The sequence below is a fragment of the Aythya fuligula genome, chromosome 6, assembly GCF_009819795.1.
Source record: "Aythya fuligula isolate bAytFul2 chromosome 6, bAytFul2.pri, whole genome shotgun sequence".
Taxonomy (NCBI): Eukaryota; Metazoa; Chordata; class Aves; order Anseriformes; family Anatidae; genus Aythya; species Aythya fuligula.
This window is the reverse complement of record NC_045564.1, coordinates 29,423,031-29,446,710: the sequence shown is the minus strand read 5'-3', so window position 1 is coordinate 29,446,710 and position 23,680 is coordinate 29,423,031. Positions and strand designations below refer to the sequence as shown.

The window sequence follows — 23,680 nt, the reverse complement described above, 5'->3', positions numbered from 1 at the left end:
CACTCTTTAATCTAGTTATATGTACTCTATTCAATACAAACTTTCAATGGACACTGACCTGTAATATACAAGTACTGAAAGTGCAAGTTTGCACTGACAAACTATGGAGGCAAGCATAACCTTTAGCTGTCACGGGCAGAAGAAGCCATTGTAAAAAAATGTGTGTCGGCCTGATGGTTTATATGTTCAAAACATACCACAAAATAACACCCCTTTCATCTTTCCCTCACACATTTCCTTCAACACCTTATCACCACATGGGTTAGTTGAAGACAAATCTGGCACGGGCTGGCATAAATGCATTGACCTCAAGCCAGTGCCTGAATGCTCGTTTTAATCTGTGAGCAGTCTCCCACCCTACTTACCACTTGCCAAAGAGCAGGGAGGAAGCATCACCTTTTCTTGGAGTCACAGGTTCATTTTTTTTTCCTCCACAAGGAGCATTTTAATATGCAGACAGCGTTAATTACTACACAAAGCACTTTTCATGGTGTTACACCTACAGTATTCCCAATGACAACAATAAATGTCTCTCTCTACTCCCCCCTTACTGATGTGAAAGGGTAAGAATTAAGCACAGAGCACTAACCTGGCTGTAAATAAGCCCAAATTAGCACTAGATGGGTTTGGAAGCCAGAAATACCTAGTTCCTTGTTCCCATCCAGACAGCAGATCATGCTGTCACCTCAGGGAAAAGATAATTCCTGTCTTAATACATGAAGGAAAGGCTGAATCTAGCCTATCACCCCAGCGAAAACAGTGCTGATTTGCCATACTAAGCATCATCTTTGTGCAAAATTCACAACTGCTGGCATTTCTGTTAGCGTTCTCTACCCAGTTTCCATATTGCTGACCCCCAGAAACCAAACGCAACTCTTGCTGCTCCCAGTGCCAAACCTCCCAGCTCCCAGCACTTCCAAGCATCAGCCCAGCAGTATGAACACTTGAAAAAAGAGGCAGCTCTGTTAACAAAAGCTAAGGACACACTTCTTCCGCAGAAGACGCTGTCTATGGAAGTCAAAGAGATGGCATGGGCTTCCTCAGAGCTCTTAGCTTTGCTTGTTTCAGTGTTTGTTCCATTAATAGTCCCACTAGCACGCTAAGTACTTGACTTTGGTATGTTTATCCTCTCACACAACTGTTCAACATCTTTGAGCATTTTCCAGTCCTGTATCCATAGTAGAGCTATAAAAACTCCTTGTTAATCTCAATCATCATTTGAAAACATTACCTAAATATACATCTAGAATATAACCCCAATAAATTCACATCCTACATACAGCAAAAACAATCACTTTATAGCATATGGCATTTATATTTCGCTTTCAGGTGATATTAGAGTAGTTTATACATTCACTATGGTGAACAATTTTTTCCTGGTATCCTCAACAAGCATTTCTGATGAGATGACCTACCTACAGCTCTCATACACTCAGTATAAAGAAACAGAGGCTTACAGAGGTAAGATTTTAATTACAAGTTTGGTAACTTGTCTGGATTCTTTCCTAGAATGCAGTGAATTCAGTGAGGTTCTTCTATATGATGACATGTTTCTATTTAGGATACTTTAAAATTCCTCCACCACTTTTGTTCTAAAGAATCTTAAAAATGAGGAAAGGTTGTGATACTGTGATGAATAGATAAACATCTTCAAAATGTACATCATTATGAGTATTGCTTCTTAACAACTGTATCTTTATGACACAAGATATATTCAATAAATTCAGTAAATATTAATTCTTACCACAAGACTGCTGTCCAGAGAAAGTCTTTTCCCAAACTCCCTTTTCTGGAGCTGTCTTTTTCTCTCCATAGCTGAGGTTATTTGTTTTCCTTTTCATCTACTAGCAATGTCAGACTCTTTCCAGCATCACTGAAAAAAAAAATAAAAAATGCACATTTCAATATTCTACTTAACAGTTTCTGTCTTTCATCATTAACTTTGTAATAACCCAGCAGCTAATGACTTTGTGTCCATAGTAGGCTGTGCTCCAGGAACGAATTTTCTGTGCCAGAAAAGCTAAACTCTCCAGACAGAAATATCACCAAAATGTTTGGGTCACGTCTCCAACAAAACAAAAACAAGCAAACAAAAATAAATAAATAAATAAAAATTAAAAAAAAAAAGGAAAAAAAGAAAATCTACTACTACTATTGTCTTTATCAATACACCCCGTGTTTTAATAGTCTCTGTTTAACCAGGCTGGGAAATGGATTTGCAGAGCCAGCGAACTACCTGGGGTTTGCAGGAGGGAAACAGTTCGTTTCATATTAATTGCACTCCTCAGTAAGCCCTGCTTGTTGGCACATCTGTGCTGCTACTGTGATGTACAAATTTTGGAACTAATCCTGACAAGTTCTAAAAGCTTTCAACTCCTATTATCCTTAATGAGACACTAATGCCCTCAGCGCTTTTCGTATATTTTTAAGGTCAAATATTTGGCTGTGATAATCAAAGAGTCCCACTGACTGTGCAGAATGGCCGGGGAACTTCACCTAAAGCACGGAGGGCAATAGTCTTACTGATTTGGTAGGATTCGTTTATTCCACTGATGATTTCTACTAAAATCAAGGCATAATTTACACATCGCTACTTCCGAGTCTCTGCTTTACTACATGTTTCTGGTGAAACTTGTATTTGAAAGTTTTGGCTTCTATGTTGAGGTAGTATTTGCTGTGCGTGATTTGGCAGCATGGGCAAAGCTAAAGAAGTTGTTCAGGATTTACAGAAAATAGTAACAGAAATCAGAGTTTAAATTGAAGTGGGCAGATAGCCCATGAATGCTGAACCAGAGGAATTTTCTCCTGTACCTTGTAGTGACTGCATTTGCTGTATCAGGGGGAATATCCTCTCTCTTCCTCTGAGATAACTCTCATTAAAGACTGAGGACTTTCACCATAAGATTTTGTCCACTTTTTATAGTCAAGGCTTGATATGGAAGCCTATTTAAAATCATAATTCTAGCAAGGTTGTGATATTCATACAGCGCTACTTAATTCTAAACCTAGAGTAGTTCATTGCATTTAACTGGAAAAAAAAAAAAAAAAAAAAAAAGATAAAAAATACAAATCTATCAAATCTATCTGTTTCTGATCCCTTGTACTCCTTGTGAACAGCAACTTCAGTTGCCAAGAGCCAGGTGATGACAACAGGCACGAATATCACTGGGCTTGGCTGCAGGGTAATGCAGCTGGCGTTCCCAAAAGAAGCCTTACATTTGGCCTCCAGATGTGCTTACATGCCTGTGGATAGCCTTGACTTCTCATGCACCTGTGAACTAGACCATCTGTCACTGCGGTGATATCAAGCAGATAAATCCACCCTAACTCTTCCCCCAAATTGCACCCGAATGCTCTGCCACAAGGGCACAGGGGACTCAGCACGTGGGCCGAGCACAGGCTGCCTTGCAAGGAGATCAGGATGCTCTGGGTGAAGCCTCAGAAGCCAGCTGGAATTCAGAGGGCTCCCAGAGGCATGCAAATTGTGATAATCAATCAGGTACAATGCGGACATCACAAGTGGGACATCTCTTGTAAAGCATTTCCCATGGGGAATCAGTAATTGGTCCAGTTAGCAAGTGATCCAATGGTAATTCAGCACTCTGAGAAACAGCACCTGGTCTCTCTTACACTTTGTACTTTTGGTTTGCACTTCCACGAGGCCAGTATTCACCCCTTTTTCTCCAAAATGGACAAAAATCAACTTCTATAACATGAATCTAAATAACACCCATGATGGTAGGAATATCTGTTATATCACAGCGATCATTCTTTAGGTGTATTTTGTTCCAGTTTTACCTGCAAGCTCTTGCTTCCCATCTGTAGCACCAATCCTAAAGCTACACCCACTACTTAATTGAGCTAATAGGGAAGAACAATGGCATGCTATCACACAATTGCCATTGCTTCCTGATTAGCTATCGTGTCTCAGAAGACATACCGCAATCCTTACAAACACAGAGGCAATGTATTACACTGTTCTTGCGATCATGACAGAAATCAGCGGAAGAAAAAACTTAATGTAATCTTTGTGTCATTTTTCCGTGCGTTTGTCATGCCTGGAGAGCATGATTCCCACCAAGGCAGTCTTTGTTGATCAGTAAGCACAGCACTACAGATGAGTGAGCTGGTGACAGCTACAGTTGGAGCCAATTATCCCGGCAGAAGGTCAAGTATTTAACTTCAGTGCCTGAAGTGCCTGTCTGCAGGTATTTGGCAGAACAACCCCAAATCCTAGTTCAGAAGGAGAAAGGATTATTCGTTATTCCAACAGCTTATACACTGAGCTGCCTTGGGCACTTCAGAGGCTGGATTTACTGTCCCTCTGTAGCCCTGGCAGGTGCAGCACACCCACCTACGTGAGCAATGGTGAGGCTGCCTCCCACCTGCAGACTCCTTCCCCATGTACACCACGGGAGCTCAAATCTCGGGGCACATCACGATTAGCAGGCTGCCAGGGATCTCTCCTGAAAAGTTAACAACCTAAGGCTGAACCCACCCAAACTTCTGAATCAGAGGGAATTACCTTACGAGATAACACAGCGCCTGTATCAACATATGCTGGTGGCTCAGGGCACCCAACTCGGGAGGTCTTAAAAACACCCTGATCATCAGAGTGAAGTACTTAACAAAACCAGAACAAGTTTTCACGTGGAATGGTCATTTCTGTGCAGTATGCTTCTTGTCACAGAGAAAAATGACCTTCCTAGGTAAATCTGTCTTCCTCTGAGACCAACCCAGAGACTAAAATGAATTCAAGCTGCAAGTAATGCATCTCCCGGGAAGCTCAGCACCGGAGAACAGCCATCCAGATGGAGCACTCTTGAAATGTAAAAACACTGAGAATCAGTTTGCCCAACCATCAAAAATACCATTTTTGTGTTATCAAGAGAACAGGCTGTAGAAATTTATCAGCCTTCCCTGACCGTTTGGTTGTCGATATCTCTCAGAGCCCCCAGTGATCAGCATTCAGACCCTGACGATCCCATTTGGCTTGGCTGAAGTGGGACCTACATTGCAAACTCACTCCTGATTTCTGGTGGCTTCACTGATACTGCACTCACATCGGGAGCTGAGTTTTGGGGCCATACCTTTGTGCTGAAGGAAGCTTGCCCACTGTAGGACTCTTCCCTGTGGGACTACAGAGCTCATCTATGCTGAGCATACCGGGGGAGGCACTGAAGTCAGAGGCACTCAGCGATCACGCCCGTATCCTGAAGAGGTAGGTGGGGATCAGTCAGTGAGAATGCAGGTCCCAGATGTTTGCCTGCTGCCTGCTCACTTTAGCACTGAGCTGAGAGAAGTAGGTTTTGTGTGGATGCAGGAAAAAAAAAGTCCCAGGGGATGCCCTAAGTGGCATCTTGCGTCAATACGGTGTACCCTCACCGTTCATAAAGCCAGCAAGCCAGCAGCACCAGCTTGATTACATATCTTAAAGTGCAGCAATTTCAGTACTCAACACAAGCACGTTCAGTACTTCGGGAGATGGCTCTAAAACTATGCCCTGGAGAAATGGTGTGATTAACATAGAAAAGCACTCTCCATAGTCTATGCAAGAAATTTCTTGGATTATAATACCTTCTCCATTTCTAGTAGTAACAAAGCATGATTGATGCCTATTGCTTTAGCTGATGAAAACGGGTAATACATGTATTACATCCCTCAGATAAGCAGCCAAGATATTTTCAGACCGTTTGAAGCTGTGCAGTTACATTTCAGCAGAGCTATGCCAACACATACCAGCTGGGAACTAACACGTAGGAAATCTTTTTGCTAACTGGAAATGGACTGTATTTATTTTTCCGTCTCACAAATTAGTATAAATCTAGCAGTTATGACAGGTGACACAAACGACAGCTCCGGAAAACAGTGTCCTTTTGTTTAAATTCAACGTAGATGCTAATTCAGCCTCCCCACCCTCTGCTTACTGTACCTTACCGCTGCCAGAAAGCACGATACCTGGCGGGCACCAGCACATTCTCCCCCTGCAATCTATTTGTCTGTCTGAGCGTTAACGAGAGGACAGCTTTTGTGATGTGGACGTCAAACTCTCAGGTAATGGAACGAGGCCAAAGTTTCGCAGTGATCACCTTTGAGCCCTTTTTTCTACTTGGCCAGTTGTACTTGTTCACCAGTCACACTTTAAAGCCGAAAGGGAATAACCAGAACTGGTATTATCCTTCAGCAAGGAAAGGAAAATGAAAATAATGTCACTAGCACAGGTCAGGAGGCAGCTAGGAGAAAGTACAAATTTTCATCAATGCAAATGTTAGTGAGAATGAACAGGTGACCTAAAGGTGAAAGATTTTATAGCTCATTACCAGCCTCTGGATGATTCCGTTTCCTGAGAACCTAATTGAATTGAATTGAGTCTTTCACTGTACAGCTGGGTTCTTTTGCCAACTCTGGTGCTAACACGGATGTCTGAATGCTTGCTTTTGTTGTGGTCTTTGTAGGAAAAGGAGCAGAAGTAAGTACAGTACAGTTTGTCCAGGCCTTCTCAGAGCTAGAATAACAAAAGGCTCCAGGATGATGAACTTGATGTACATTCATTCGATAGATCAGAAATTGTTCAGTCCTACAAGCTCACTACATTTATTCTTCCTAGGCCTAAAACACTAGGTCTGTACTAAGTTTTTGAGTGTTTCCTGTTCTTTTTTAAATGGCAGGGTGTTAAAATCACCAGAGCAGTTAACAGCAGAGAACTTCACCTTCGCGAGAGATGAGAAAATTCTGCCTAGTGACTAAAAGTGAGCCATGAAACCAGTTTCATTACCACACCCCTACCTCTCCCTGTCATGGTGTTCAGCCTGGTCCTGACTTTAAGTGGTGAAGTGGAAAAAATAATTCCCAAATTCTCTTCTGAGCTGATGTTTCTAACTTCAACACTTGGGAACTAGCAAGCAACAGCGACATCTGCACTTATGCAACCTGAAACTTAGCTAAATGTTTTTTATTTTGCCCGCAGTGCATTTCAGAGCAATGCCATGAGCATGGCCTGCCTAATGCTCAATACACTCAGGTATTTGCTGAGGCTGGTCAGCAGTTTGTTGGCGCTAATGTATGCATTGTGCACGCACACCCACTGGATTAGGCTGCTATTTAGATAAGCAAGCTGCATTTTTGCAGAGAGGGAAGGAGAATGTGCCATGTGCCAGCATTAATGAGTTAATTAAATTAGAAAAATTCCAATGCAAGACCCTAAAATGCTTAGATAAATGAAATACTATGGGAATTGCAAAGCAGCAAACACTGCTGTACCATTCTGCCTGCAGACCCAGGTATTCTGATTGGCTTCGGAAAGCTGAGTTAAACCAAAGTATGTCAAGACAGTCAGAAAATATCCAGATTGAAAAAAAACTCCTTCCTAGTCTTCTTCCAATCACACTGATGCATGGCAGTCTACAAAGAAACTGAGAACTGACTTATTTTAGAGCCAAATTATGTGGATCACTCTTGCTCAGATCCCAGCTCTTGAAAGGGAATCAGCAGAGCACATAGGATTGTCTAAAGCAAATTTTTAATGGTGATCACTTGCCAGCACTGAACAGACTCAGAGCACGGTGTCCTAGAAATACAGCATTTAAAACAAAGCATCTCAGCTGCTAAATTCCACATTTGAATCTGTCCGAACCATCGTTTTCAATATACATTTATGCTACCTCCATGCAAGATAATCTTCCATTTATTTGGCAAACTAAACAGCCAGTAAAGCTTTCTATAGCATTGCCTCTAGGATTTAAACAAGTTAAGATTAGGGGCTTAAATCTAGCAGACCTATCAGTGTGCTCAAAATAATACCAGGAATTTCAATAAATCAGAAAATAAAGAATATGGCATTAAAGATGTTATTACTCTGACAGCTGTCAAGATGAATTGCATGAGAAGCATTTAAAAGATTTATATCTCCGAATCTCACCAGGTTAATTAAATGGATGCATGCATTCATTTAAGAGGATAAGGTGGGTTGCAGTGACATAAAATGAGAGGGCATAAGATTACGTTCTTTCAGCATTAACAAGAATGGGTTGAACCGATATCATTTCCGTATTCTGTAATAAGCGTGATTCATCCACTGCCATTTTCAGCTCTCATTTTCTTTCTGGCAACAAAAAAAGACCATGAACATTTATAGACTAACATAATCAAAGCCTTAACCTTTTCAGCGTTTTGTGTTTGCATTGTCTGTCCATTTTTATCGCAGAGCTCCACAGGCCATGCTGTAGGGAAGAGAAGAATCGCCAGTAAATTACACCAAAGAATGCTGGAAAGGTCAAAGGATTACCCTCCCCTGTTTGCTTTTATGGAACATATGAAGCATTCATATCATGCAATAAAATTACTGAGACAAAAATGATGAAAGATAAGCAGACAGAAAGCATGAATCTGTTGTCAGGACAGCAACCGGTAAGGATGGAAAAAAGGATTTATTACAGCGTTATCATCAATAAGAAATAGGCTCTGACAATGATGGTTATGTACCCCTGGCTCCTGCACTGAAATCAAATCCTTCTCCGTGCCCTAAGACCTGTAGCCAAGAACGGGATACCCAAGTAAGATCCAAGAAGCTACTCAGGCTGAAGGAAACACCAGGCCCAGAGCTTCCATTTCTTGGGAGCGTTTCTAACCACTCATTACCATACATTATTTATTACCATATACTACTCTAAATTACATAATATAGCTTATTATATGGTAAAAATGGATTCCCTCAGCCACTGAAGCTCCACCAGCAATGTCTTGCAATATGGGCTGTTCATCTGCAGAAGGCACGCTCTGCAGACAGCTACAGCCATGGGCACCTCTGCAGGCTTCAGCGCAGATTTGTCTCCTTTGTGAGGCACTGCCAACCTTGGGGAACTGTTGTAGGGCACCCACCTAAAGGAATAAATATGTGGAGATTATGAGGTTCAAAAACAAATGTCCCTTTTATATGCCAATAAAGATGCCCCTGGCACTTTGTGGTTTCAGGCTGGTAAGTATGAAATGCTGGAAACAACTTCTCTAACTTCCTAAACCATTCTTAGGGCTTGCTGTTTCTCATGGCAAAATATTTTATCAAAATTTACATGCTGTAAACTAACAGGAAGGTCTTAGCACACAACATTTGAATGCGGGTACATCGGGGGGTAAGGTGGGGAAATCACATTGAAACTCAGCATTTAAATAACGTTTGTTTACGAAGTTCAAGAGCAAGTTTCAAACTGATAGAGCAAATATCCCAAACCTGGCATATCATATATAATGGCCAGGTATGGGAAATTCATGAAGAAGTCACAGTCATTTTTGACTCTTTGTATGCCAGGAAAGAAATCAGAAAGAATCTTTTCACTACATTTTTACTATAGAAGAAAAATCTGTCAGGTGTAGGCTTCTGCATAGGACACCTTCAACAGAAGGAGTAGCATTTGGTTGAGGAGGCCAGTGAAGATCACATACCAAATTCACATGTGTTCATATAATATGTTGCAAGGTTCAAAAAACTGCAAGCAATTAAATCCAAAACCTGAATTTTTCCAACAGACAACAAAGCAGAAGGAAGAATTTAAAACATACAGTCAAGATTCCTAGAGTTTGTTCACTTTTTTTGTTTCCTCTGCATTTTTCTTTCATTAATATAAATCAAGACACTACTCAAGAAAGTCCAAGAGTTACAAACCCACCCATAAGACTTCAGCTGGAAGCAAACTGCTGGATTAAAAGCTCAATTCTTGAAACTAGACCTAGGAGCTTGTGAAACGTGCTTAAATACGGCTTCTTCCCTGGAACAGATGCATTTCAGCTGGCATCTCTTCTGCCTGCCCATCTGCCCTAATTGTATTCCAGAGGGACCACTAAAAATCGCAGTCCTTTGTGCACGTCCCACCCCTTCCACCTGCAGTGCGGAGAGGGACGATGGCTGCAGTGGCCACGGGATGGCCGAGCGACCTGAGCGGCAGCCCGACAGACACCAGCGAGCCAATGTGGCCAGGAGCCCTTTGTCACAATTACCTCTCATTCGCTCATTTTCCACACCCTGAATAAAAGATTTTGCTACAAAACATTTTCTAATAGTCCATTTTTGGCAAACGAACGCAGTTTTACAAAATTAAGTGTCGCAAATAAATGCTACCTGATTTGGTCCTTCCCAGCCATGGAGGTGAAAGGCATCAAAGACCATTTCCTTACTGAGGCGCTCCAACCCATTAAAATGAGGAATTATTAAAATTATCTTAGTGATAATGCCCAGACCACTGGCTTCACTCCACAGAGCACTGGGTAACACTTTAAAACATTCACTTGGCTCAATGTAAAACTCTCAATATTAAACAAGCACTGTAAAAATATTTCTGGGGCTACTAGTAACATCTTCAGCATCCGGCTGTGCATGGCCTCCTTAGATAACCAAAGGTATTTGCAGCAGAAGGAATATTTCAACATCTAGAGTACAGAATTACTTTCTGATGAATGTGGGGCCCTGTGGGTTGCAATGTGCTGTCTCACATCCCACCTTGCTGTTCAGACACTCCCAGAGGGCCAGGGCCTAACCTTACATTAAAGGTAATATCTTTATAATGAAGATACTCACTCAGGAACAGCCCAGAAAAGAAGCGGAATCAAACTCATAATCCCTTTTTGTCCTATGAAAAATAAGGGAGGATAAGGTACAATGAAACACATGGGATCCCTGCATCATCCAGGCACAGACTCACTAAGAAGAGGCTCAGCTTGGCTATCTGCAGGACCTGAAAATAGCTCCTTCATAGCACCATGAGCAAAGGCAGCCCTGGGGAGGAACAAGAGAGGGAAGATGGTGACAATCTCTTCCAGTGCCAGGAACACCAAACCCAAGCCTATGGCTTGAAAGAAAGGACTGCAGCATGGGACTGAAGCAGGAACACGCAGCCTTATTATGCTGTGCAGTTCCAGCTGCTTCCCGCACAGGCCACCATCCACGTTTTTATCAGAACAATTCTCTATACATTCCTTATTTTGCTGTGCAAAGACCTCCACTGAGCCCTGTAAATGCGTAGTTGGGCCAGCCATACCTCCAGCAGCAGCCCCTTGCAGTCACCTCTGCCCACAGGTACAGACACGAACCAAAAGCCAGGCAGTACCCGAGCTGAATTCGGAGGTGCCTGCACTAACAGTAAACCCACTAGCTCTAGTCCTTTGCTCATCTAAGTGTGGGCACTAAAATCCTTCAGCTGGCTCCCCAGCTGTTCAGCCTGTGGATGTTGGACCAAACCTACTCTAATTTCAGCCGACATAACTTCATCCAAGGATCAGACCAAAGAAATTCATCTCCATTGTTCCCAAACACACTTCGGGGACGTCTCTTCTCTCCTTCATGCTCACAACAGAAAGATAACAGGGTACAACTCAGCTCTACCTCCTCCAGTTTTGTAGTGGGATGTATTCTCTATAAATCAATGGACACACATTAAGAAAAAGAGCAGAGAGATTTGCCCAGCCAATTCAAATTCACTTTATTCTTGTTACACAACAGAGCATGTAGGACTGTGGGACATCAAGGCTGTAAAATTAAAAGGAACAGATACACATTGATTAAGCTCCATCTTCAGCTTATAGCCAAGAAAACTATTGTGAAAACGTTAAAAATGAAAGATGTGATGTCCTCATCCATATATCCTCCGACAGTGACAGAGCACTGAACAGCACCAGCATACTGAACAGCCCTGCAACTTTTTTCTCTGCAACTGTGGAGAGATCTCATCTCAAACACTGGCTTCAGTTCTGGGCCAAAAGGATATAGACAAACTTGATGGAATTCAGACAATAGCTGTAAAGACGATTAAGATATTGATTTGGTGGAAAAACGATTAACAAGTCTCATCGTAGCTTCAAACAACGGCAAGAGATGGCTAAGAGAGGAAGGAATGACCACATCTACATGGGTTTGAGGGACATGTACTAACAGTAGAGACAGAGAGGAATTGATTAGGTTATTGACAATAGGCTGAAAAGAAATAAAGACAGGGAAATGATGCTGAGTATCTGAAGAAATTACCTAAAGTGAAATCCAATACAGTGATTCCCAGAGAATCAGAGCAACACTCGTCATATAAAAAAATAAGGTGGGATAAAGTACGAGGAAATGCACTGACAGTGAGGATGCTGCCAGGAATGAGTTGTGTGAAGATCCTGATGGGCAAAAAAAGAGTTCTCCCTTTCTTCTCAGAGCCTATACATTGCCATGGTCGCTCCACATTAGAGACTATTAGAGTGGAAGGCTTTTCCTTTGGGGAGAAAATAAAAAAGAGCCACTCCATCCTTCCCCCACGCAGTCAGCTGCCTGCAGTGCTTACTTCAGTTTCTCACTGTGAAGACTGGCTGTCACACACTGGCTTCAAATTTTTCCATCTGTCAGAAACTTAATAAAAATGTAAATTAAAAACATTCACAAATTTCCTACTTAAAAGGTTCATAACTCTCCTATGTTTTATGTCATCCTACCGATCTTTAACTCATCTGCACTCAGTTCTACCGAGCGAAATGGAAAAGAACGTATAGTCTGCCATCACAGATAATAATCCAACACATTCGGGTTACGGATACAGTAATATCCAGAAAATATTAGAAAGAGAGGAAGCATACTATTAAAACCCTATAGTATTTCTCTCTATCAAGTGCCTGCCTGTTTAGAATGCAAAGTAAAAGTCAAAAAGTGTCACAAAAGAAAAAAGCACTCCGCTGATGTTTCAGAAGTTCATAATTCATTAAAATCTGAATTATATTTTTGCTTGTGGTAGCAACAGTTTGTTAGGTTTATTTTTTACTTGTAGAATTCACGTTAATCACTCAAACAGGATTGTTCTTCCTCAGGTTGCTTCCTTATAAGCAATGCCATGTAGGTTCAGATAATTATTATTTTTTTTAAGATTATAGTTTATGGACCTGCAGTATTGGAATAACTGAAGTTATTCAAAGTTATTGCTTTGCCTCTATTCTGGCTGGGGAAAATAACAACTGAAAAAAACCACAGTAGTTTTAGTGGGGAAGAGGAAAGAGTTAATACACTCATACATTTTAAAGGAAGCACTTGGAATTTTAAAGTGTATTTTGAGCCCAAATATAACCTTTTAAAGTACTGTGCTCAGCATGAGGTTTTTTAATTGTTTTCTTGGAGGGGGGGAACAGCCTAGGACACAGGCACTGAGGAAAGAAAGCACACCTGGCTCATTTCAAGAAAGCGCTAAGCACTGACCCATGTTTGGAGTCGGATCCCGGCTCGAGTGGGTGGTTTAGGTTGGTACCACGGGACTTCTCGCCCCAAGGCTGCGCCCTAAAGCCGCATGAAAGTGTCACATCCTCCCTCCTTTCCCAGGTGAGGACCCTCCGAGTTAGAGCTTCAGCTCTGCCCCTCCTCATCCCTGGGTGAGCCACGCCGTCTCAGATGAGTGCAGTTGGAGCTAAGGGGACCCAGCCTCCTAGGCTACCAGGGCGGGTATCTACGGAGCCGAGCTCAGCATCGCCCTGTAACGCACAGGACCCAAACCTGGAGCTCAGGTAGAGAGGAATAAGTAAAATGAGGAAAGAAAAACTTGCTTCCACAACTGACAATAGCCAGTGGGGGAAAGCCAGACTGTGTGTGCTTTACTAGTGAGACAGAGCCCATCAGTAACATGACCTCCCTGCCACGAGCAAGGAATAGTGGCTAGGAGTGGTGGTACCTGCCTCCGCATCCTCATGCTGCCCATGGTCATCTCATGAGCCGTCCTCCTCTCAGAGTTGTGTCAAAAATCATAATCTCTTTGCTATATTCTCATCAATGTCTGTTTAAAGCTTTTTCTTGGGACAGAAGATTTTTGTGGTAATCGAGAAGAAAAGCAATTCACTTGATTAAAGATTGGTAAATACAAGTGACAGAAATGGTTTCCTATGAACATCGTGATGTGTCCCCAATCGATAACGCCATGACAGAACTGGAGCTTAAGGGAAGGAAGTTATTAGTTTTAGTAAAGGCTCATATAATTAAATACAAGTCTACAGATTCCCAAGCAGAAAGGCAAGGAGAATGGCCAGGCAAGACTTTTCAGATTGTTCTACTTTTTTTCCTCTTCTTTTCAGTTGATTTGGTGCTTTCATTTAATTGTGCAATGTTAAGATAAAGGTGAAGATCTTAGTCTCACATGTTAGGGCAAACAGCCAGTGACATAACAGAGAACTGTTTATTAAAATGTTAGGCCAGGTTTCACCTAAATTGTCCTTCAGTAGCAGCCAACAGTGGATGTTAAAAATCCTTAATAATTTAGCTGAACTTTTAGTAAGTCATTAATTTCTAAATGTTTCTCATGTGTGACTGCAAAGAGCACCTACAACTTAGCACCAGGTTTATCCGATCCCCATACTGGGCTGATTTCTGGTAATTGGGACTTTAGCCTTTCACCCCTGGATCAGTGTTTCAAACTCACACCAGGCTGATATTGAATAAAAGTCATTTCCATCTGCAGGCTGCTCAGTGACCTCTGTGAAATATTGCAAGTTGGTAGTGGACAGGTGTCTATATAATTAAAATACACTTTGCAAGCACAGTTGGCACCCTGGAATTTTCTTATTATGACTCTATAATTTGCTCCCCCCAGCTCATAAATGGGAAGCATTCAGGAGCACTGATATGTCATTTGAAAACAAGGAGGATACAGTGTTCTTCATAAATCCCGCAAACAAAGTACCTCTGTCTCTAGAGCAGTTTTAAATCCCTAGACAAATGCTTTTGTGCACTGCAAAGATTATTAATCAGTCTAGCAAAACTCAGGAATTGTAAGTAAAAGATCAGCTTTAAAAACTGATAAAAACCCAGAGCCCTATAGGTGCATGACAAGATCTCCCAGCTGGTGTTATGCCCAGCACTCACTGCAAAGATGCTGTTTCCACACTGGCAACACAGCGGAATAACACAGCGTATCCCATGTATCTGTGAACCTGCATTAATTGAGGTAGCACGCCCAGATATCCACACTGACTCAGATTACTTTTTGTAGCAAAAAATACAATGAGGGTCTTAACAGGAGAAGATACGCCCAAACTCAACATGAGGCAGTTTCGCTGACTAGGAATCAAGGCAACAGTTTTATATTTTAGCAGGATTTGGAGGGCAGGCAGGGGAACAGCACAGCATTTTTTGACTTTTGACTAAGCAAGCCACAATCCAAGCCTCAAGCCTTTACCCTGTTCCTCTTCTCTAACCTCTTTAAGCAGAGGTTTTGTCGGAAAACACGACACACTGATCTCCTCGTGCAGTAACGGAGAGCTAAGCAAGGCAGAGCGCTTCGGGCTGAGGCCGTGGGACAGATGCAGCTGCACGGAACTGGGGGATGCTCAGAGGCTGTCGTGGGGATCTTTGTGGATTCACCAGCAACTCACATCTGTGCCAATCAGAGAAATAAGGAGAACGTTATATGGAACCCAACCACCAAGGAAGGATAGTTAAGCACAAGACGTGTGCATGATGTTTCACCCCTCTGGACAGAAACATCATTTGTTCGGACCTCGTTTGAGATGTTAAAAGATGTGTAAGAACACCGTTACGCACGGATGGCATGAGCTTCCATCTCAGGGTGGGAACAAAACAGAAGAGATTATTTAGCTCAAGAACTGAGTAGCATCCATTTTGTAGGAAAGAGAAACGAAAGCATACACCCACCCCCACACCCCCACTGTCCCCAAAAAGCAAAGCCAAGGCGTTACAGTGGTCCTGCTGGGGACATCTATAGGGTTGTATTTGAAAAGTTCTCTAGAAACTTTCTCCTACTAGGAAGTTTCTCCTCAGATTGTTTTTCTTAGCCACTCATTTCCTTTGCACTTGGCAACTGGAATAGAGAGGCAAACACACTGCCAAACAGATCTCAGCATTCACCCCTCATTCCCCAATTTATATTCATTAAAGCCAGTCTGCTTTTTACATGTATTTCTGAAAGAATGGTTAAGAGCAGGAGGAAAACAGAAATGCGTAACCAAAGCAAGCATCACACACCCATTTTAACACATTTCCGTCATGTATTTTTGTTCCAGAAGAACATACATAGCCTGCTCGGTCTGAAACACAAAACCCCAAAGTTACAAACTGTGAAGATGGCCACTGTTAACAAATTGCAGATGCATGAGACCTATCCAGAAAGACCTCACAAATCAGCAGTGAGGGAGAAGAGAGAGCAAATCATGCAGAAACTATTTAATCAATGAGTAAAGACAATTATAACATCTGTTAATCTTTTGTGTAGGTTATAATTAGATGCTGCGGAGGAGTAGCCTTTAAGGGGGGAAGCAGGGAATCCTTTAACATCTGCTAGAAGGGCAAACACTGTGCAATAAATGACTTTAAATGCAATCAGCAAAATGAGAGCTGTGCAGAGTTCACAAAAGGCCTGTATAAAAGATTGAGGATAACAAAATATTTTGCCAAAGGTCAACTCCTGCAGCACAAGAGCCTGAATAATGACAGCTAGTTTAGAGGCCACATCAAAAACAAACGTGATTGTACCTCTGAAAAACAATTCTTTTCTCATTTGTGTCATTATAGCAAAAGCACATGCTGCTGCTGTATATCACGTCAGCTTAATGACTTATTAGAGCTGTATCTATCAACCTTGAACAGTTGCGAATAAACAGGTAGCTACGATGCATTTCAAGGATCAGAATTCAGTCTAATTAGACTGACACGGGACTGTGGTGTGCTGCAAAAGTGATGTGATTCTTATTTTAAATAATTAATCATTCTGTAGCTTCTAAAAAATCTAATTATTTACTCATTTTGCCCTTGAAAACAACCATATGCTTTAAGCTGCTACTCACTGAAAACGTGAGCCCAAGAGGGAGTTACTTTATCCAGTTTAACGTGGCCCTCTACTGGCAAAATAACCCCCAAAATCTTATCACTATGAACCATTTTGTCAGATCCAGGGAGCTAAGCAGCTGAAAAGATCCTACATTTTACAGCAGAGTTACCCCATATTTTAGAAAACAGCAACGTGGGGCAGAGCTTTAGGAATGTGTAGAAATTAAGCCATTGTTAATCTCCTCTCGAGTTCCCCACTACTCCTTTTACCCAGCAGATGCAGCTCTGGCCATCCACCAGAGCACTGGAGAGAAAAGCCAAGCGCTCATGTCTGGTGGGGTAAGTCATTTCAGAAGCCAAAGCCATCCTCTTACTCGCGTGTCAAGTTGTGCTGTATTCCTCAAGGAGCGCTGCTGATTCCAAAGTGGATCAGATCACACGTGTGAGTTCAGTTTGCACGATTAGCTAATACTGAGTGCTGGGGAAGTAAGCATGATACAACCCAGCTGCAACAAGAAGAATAGCTCTCAAAATACAAATGGTAACCACCACCAAAAAGCAAATTCAGTGCACAAGGAGTCCTGCTTCTTTTTTTTTCCCCACCATTACTGACAACCCACAGTGGTGATTCAAAACAGCTTCAATCAAAGCGAAGCAGACAATGCAATTCGCCTCTGTTGTTGCATGCAGTAATTAACTCTTCCTGTTTGCATTATGCCTGAGCAACAACGAAACAAAAGGATGTGGTAAACTGTTGAATTTAACAATTTAGATAACAATGAATTATAATAATCAATTAGCACTGTCAAAGACCAGAATTTATGGCATATTTGGTTCTGCACAGACCTATTGTGTGCACGCTATCCAAGGCTAGTTTGGCTCAGGAAAACAAATAGTGGCGTCTTGTGGGCAGCTTATCAACCCCGCGGTTTCCCGGTAGCATTTGTTCTTGCTCTCTGTCAATACCAGTAGTCCATTTTTCAGCAACATAATTTTTATCCACCGTTTTATAATCCAAGCTACTGCTCAGGGCCTACATCATTCACAGCCCAGTGTTACCGCCAGCTTCCAGAACCCGCTGCTGCAGCACTGACCCCATCCCTGGGACTCACCCCATCCAACTCCGCATGCCAGGCTAGGGAATCATACACAATTTCTAAGTATTTTTCAGCTATCTAACTTTCCATCCCCAAAACACTGTGACTAATGTATGCAACCATCAGGGAACACTTAATGCACTTCAGGTTTCTGCACGGTATATGAGAGGGATCATCAGGCAGCACGGAACAGTACTGGGAGTGCTAACAGTTCATGTTTTACTTACATTGTACATTTATCCTATTTTAGTAATAAAACTCTACTTTAGATGCTAAAACTTCCAAAGGTGTGTATTAGCAGCTTTGGTAGGGATTTTTGGGAAGCATAACTCCATCCTGCCAGGAGCTGAACATGGCAGAGCACCTCCTGCTAAGCCCCGCAGCCAGCTGTGCTCCCCTTGGCACCTTTGTTCGGTGGCTTTTATCCCAGCCTCAGTCCCACTTGTCGGCTGATGACAGGCTGGAGCCTGCACTCATTCCACTTCTTTTCAGACGGCCAGAAAGCCCGAAGAATTGCCATTCTGCTGGCAATTGTCCCCTTTAATGCCATCCCACAATGTTATCAGATAATATGCGGTGTCCTTGGGCTTATTTCTCAGACCTGTAGCCTCTACCCAGGGAAAATCCAACCAGGGGATCGCTCGACTGAAAAGCGAGCTTGCTCTGTAGCCTAATTTGCGACATTGAAATATAGGAAAGAAAATGTAAATGTGAGAAGGGAAATGTAAGAAAGAAAAATGAAAATCAAATGGCCTCAAGCTCATCAGGTTTCGAGAGTCTGCTCCTGCTCTTAAAGCAATTATCTGAAAATTTGCTCTTGACTCAAGTGGAAGGGGAATTGTACCCTACCACAGGGCATTTAATGGGGCAAGATTTCTACTTGTTTAAATCTAAGCCTCAAAACACTAGTATGCAACTCACGCTATGCGCAAGAATGAGAGCAGAAAAGTCCATGAAATTTTCTCAAAACAGGAGTGAGATCCACATTTGTAAGAGCAGGACTTGCACATAAAATGAAATTAAGTGGGAAAGCTAATTGGGCCCTGATTATTATTATTATTTTTTTAATCTCAGTTTTTGTTCTGAAGGTCTTGTAGGCATTTGCCACCACGATGCCTGAGCTTTGCAAACATGAATACACTTATCAGCTCACAGCAGTAGATCATCGTTACTGACCACAGGCTGACAGAGGGAAGGAAAGACTGGCCACAGGAGTCAGCGTGGTAGGGCTCAAAGCACCTTGCCTTCAGCCCGTTCCCTCTCCCCAGCGAAAGGCTCTATCACAATGCCCTGTTCTCCACTTCCAAATTCAGTGGCAGCTTCTACAAAAAGGTCTTTTAAAGGAAAAACTCTTTTAAAGAACATATAAACTTTTTTATTTATACTATTTCTGAAGGAAGAGGATGAATGCACAGAACAAAACTCTATGCCCTCACTTAAGCCCGTATTTAAAGCCCCCCAAACCTTTGCCATTCTCATGGCATGGCATCAATGCAGAGCTAAATTTAGGGCTCTTTTTTTTTTTTTTTTTTTCTCCTTCCAAGAGAATACACTTCAGTTCCAAAGACAGAACAACGGGTCCTAAGTTGCACATCTTGACATGCCAAGCCACATTAAAACATCAAAAGAAAAGACAGACAGGTTTTGATCTGCTATAGAAACAAGGTCACTTGAGAGAGGCATCTGCAGTTGCAGCCACCCAAGCCTGGGAGTGAAGCCCCAGTAATCTGTTGCTGTGTGTGACTGAGAGGCCTTGTAAACAAAGTCAGTGGCAGGAGAGGCAAAAAAATAAAATAAAATAAAATAAAAAAACATCAGTGCTAATAATTAAGGAGGAATCCTCCTGTTTGATTGATTTGTGCTGGCTTAGCCTCATAGTACTTGCCCTCCAGAGTCATAGATTTCTGATTTCATTCTTTAGAAATGTGCTTTGTCTCCCCAAAGATCATTAAACAGAGGTAAACAGTAATAAAAGAGATCCTCATACACGGTCCTGTGATCAGGTTACTTTCTGGAAGAGCCACAGCAATTGAAATTGCAGTAATTTAGAACGGGCTCCTGTGAAGGGCTGAAATGAGAAGCAGGAGAGCTGTGGTCTGTTACCAGCTTTTGAAGAAGGTAAACTAAGTTTTAATAAATCACCGCTCTGGGTCAGTGTCCCCCTCTGTAAAATGGGAATAACAGCACGACAATCTCACCTGGTTGTCACGAAAATGAGTTAATTGGTGGCTATAAACACAGCTCTGTCCTCAAACAGCAGGCAGTGCAGAAAAAGTTTATTTCACAGCAGTTACCAGAGTAGTAGTGGTTTTGTCCTGATGTGTCAGGATTTGTTGGATTTCTAACATTAATACTCAAAACAAAGTAAAAATCACTGTTTCTCATATAATTGACAATTCATTTAATCCAAAAGGCGTCAGATTTCAAAGCAGGGTACGACTCTCTTTTAAACTTAACTACCTCCAGAACTTGAACAAGGGAAAAGAGTAGAAATAGCCAAGTTTTACTTTAAATCTCTGCCTGCATAAGCAGCAAAACAGTTTTAAAAGAAAATGTGTTAAAAACTACAAGGAAATTATATTAAAAATTCACACTAATTTTGAGTATTCAAATAAATGCCACAAACTGATAAAAGAACAATCTTTAAAAGACAGACTGCTTTTTGTTTGCTTAATGGCAATATGATATTTCAAGAACCTTAGAGTTTCATCAATTATATTAAGAGAGTCACTTCAGTGCAGCCTCATACAAACAAAAGCTAGATTCAAGTTTTCATTTGCCCTTTATCCTGTTACAGATACATGGCTGCAATTCCTAACTACATACTTGCTGCTCTTTTAATTAAACTACAAACAGCAATGCTGACAAATTCCTAGAGAAAATAAGCTTTACAGAGATGATAAAAACACTAAAACAGCAAAAGTCTTACTTGCAGCAGTTCAGTCAAAACATGCCAGCCCTGGAGAACTCAGAACCGTAAGAAGTCTTTGCAGTCCAGAAATTCTCTCGAGTTTATCCAGTGTTTATTTACCAAGCTTTAAAAGTCTGTGGTTAGAAGAACAGAGTTAGCTTTCTGCACCATCCACAGCACTACAGAAGTCCTCCAGTAACAGCAGACATGAAGTTTGCTGATAGTTGGGTTTTCTGCTGCTATGTAGTTGCTCAGTACTTGTAAATACAAGCTCTGTGGACAAAGTCCCAAATGACATCACAGGCAGCTGCTTATTGTTGAGTCTTTATTAACTGACTGTCAAAAAAAGAAAAGAGAAGAGGAAAGAAAAGCACAAACTATCTTCCCTGCAGCACAATTTGCATCTTAGTAGGAGTTGCAGTGCTACACACATAAATACTTCTGTTTACCCAACTGATGTTTTCTTAGAATGAATAAACAGTGTTTGCAGGGAAAGCACAAAATTAAGAACAACCTCACCAGAGCTTCAAAATGCAAAGAGTGCAGGGAGAAAAAAGAAAAATTAGAAATGTCAGCAGCGCCTTTTTCAGAATTCACCCCTGCATTCTCCTAATTCTTTTGTTTATTTTAACGATATGCAACCAGGGGTGCAAATCTGCATGGATTTAAAAGCACAGAGCACAGAGTTTTATTAAGTTGAAATGAGCATTTCAACTAAGTCCTAATTTTAAAAGTTACACAATTACAGACTTCTATCCTTACAAGATTTAAGGCAGTTCAATGTCAGTTACGACATGTTCTGGAGAAACTCTCCTCACTTTCCCAGGGTGAAAATATAAGAAAGCAAGAAACAGCCTCAAACAGAGTTTTTCACTCGGTGATGAGGGTGTAAATACTGACCTTTCCTCCCCTGAGTCGGAGGTCCATGACTAGGAGGTGTTTTGGAGCTGAAACACCCGCTCAGCACCTGGGGGGCAGGGGGTACTCACCTGAGCACTGGCACAGGCACTCATCTCAATCTATCCCCTGTCACTGAGAGCTCCTGCTGAAAGAGAGGGGCTGGGAGCCTGTGCCTTGGTTTCTCAGAAGTCTGTGCTTTCAAGTCAGAACTTCAAACGCTGGAAGGGCACCACCAAGGGCTGTGACAGACAGAGCTCTCTCTTATCTGCACGCTCTTCCACACAAACAGCTTCGATATTGGGAAACGCCTCACCACTCGCATCCAAACACCCCAGATTGCACGTTCCACACACAACAAAACAGAAACCTGAGCTCAGAGATGAGCTGAAGCCAAGTTTTTACGATGTTCTCCACTGCTACATGTAAGAGTAGCAACCCACATTTGTGCCAGGATTTACAGTGAGCAAATCAACCTGGGGCCAGGTTCTCAGCTGATGCAACTCATGCTAGTTGCAATGACACAGCTGAACAACAGCAGTTGACATTGGCTGAAGATCTTGCTCTTTCCTGCAACAGCATCCTTTAAAAAATATTGTGTGGCCTTGATGGCCAAGTGCCTGATTTCCCTGGTGCTTGCCCAAAGGGGCAGCGATGCCCTGCTGCCACAGTGCCATGGAGCTCACTGGAACCGCTCACACCAGCAGGCGCTGCCTCTAAACCTAAGTTTGTGCCTTGAAGGAGCTGTGCTGTAATTCCCCTACCTTCACTCCTGTGGCTCACCAGCCCGAGCACACCAGAACAGCAGCAGGCAGTGCCACCAGGAGCTGCATTCACCGCCCTGCCTCATGGGGCTGCGCTTCATCTTCTGTCGCAGTCAGCATGGGTTTGGGATGGGTTTGTGTCTTGCTCCTTAAGCCCTGGTCCAGGAAGCCTTCAAAAGACTTTGAAGATGAAGTGGGCCATGGGAGTAGTGAGTACTAACAGATAACATGCAATAACACGCACTTCAAAAAAAGCAGCTTTAGGCCTAGCTATGCAAGGGCTGTACTGCAGCTACTCCTTTAAAAATAAAAATAATTAAAAAAAAAAAAAAAGAGAGACTGCATGCTCACACGTACAGGTCCACAAGACATCAGAGGAACAGGCCCATCCATAAGATCAGTAGAAGGGTCACATTCTGTTTAAATTCAATGCCAGCTTGCAGTGCACCATCTCAGGCCAAGATTTATTTTTTCACCTGCCATTACAAGTACTGATGAACGTTAAATAACTGCAAAACACAGATTACACTCCAGCTCTCTTGACAACAAAACTGGCTTGTAGCATGATGCTCATGCAGCCACACATGTGTAGAAGAAAGCAAGATTCATAAAGCAAGGAAACCCCTGATTTAATAGAAAAAGCCAGATACTTCATGAAATGAAAAAAGACAAGCCTTAAGAGAAAATGCAGCCTGTTACCAGGAAGTATTTGTAGCATTTAGCAAAATTCATCATTTACTCAACTTCCTAAAGAACTGTGATGTGTTTCCAGGCTAACTACACCCAGCTGCAGAGGATCAGGAGAGCAGACACCAGGCAGACCTCTCTGGTCAGGCAGCTCTGCAGGGCAGTGGCGTCAATTCCCTGAAACCAGTTTTTTGGAGACTTCCACCAAAACAAGTTCTCTCTTAATCCTTTTCAGAACTGGTGGATCTTGCAAAAATAAATGCGCAAAGAAACCAGTATTGAGGCTGGTGGGGTTAAGCAGTAGGTTATTCTTCCCAAGATGAGAATTCCCATGTGGGGGGACAAACAGATTCTTCATTCTTCACATTGCAGCCCTTATTACGGGAGTGGCCATTAGCTCACCCTCCGAGTGCATTTATCCATCTAACTTCTATTCTAGGTCATCGTAAGATACAGTTACTGGCTGTGCAGATACAGCTTATTTTTGGCAGGAATGCCATGGCTTTTGTTAGAACAAAACTCACAACAGAAGCCCGTCCTTGACGAG

The 23,680-nt window shown here is 42.2% G+C and overlaps 1 protein-coding gene across 8 annotated transcripts in view; it reads right to left on the bottom strand.

Moving 5' to 3' along the window:
- The window catches only part of NCKAP5 (NCK associated protein 5), a 431,207-nt gene that overhangs the window by 342,139 nt on the left and 65,388 nt on the right, over positions 1-23,680 (bottom strand). For 4 of the 8 annotated variants that reach the window (XM_032189916.1, XM_032189922.1, XM_032189924.1 and 1 more), the window contains exons 1-2: positions 20,804-21,079; positions 1,745-1,873 (exon numbers count right to left, since the gene is read on the bottom strand). In XM_032189916.1, the coding sequence (XP_032045807.1) occupies positions 1,745-1,813 (69 nt within the window). In that variant the 5' untranslated portion in view covers positions 1,814-1,873; positions 20,804-21,079. Of the gene's footprint in view, positions 1-1,744; positions 1,874-20,803; positions 21,080-23,680 lie in introns of those variants that run through there. The other 4 variants (XM_032189919.1, XM_032189920.1, XM_032189918.1 and 1 more) reach the window with 1 other exon arrangement.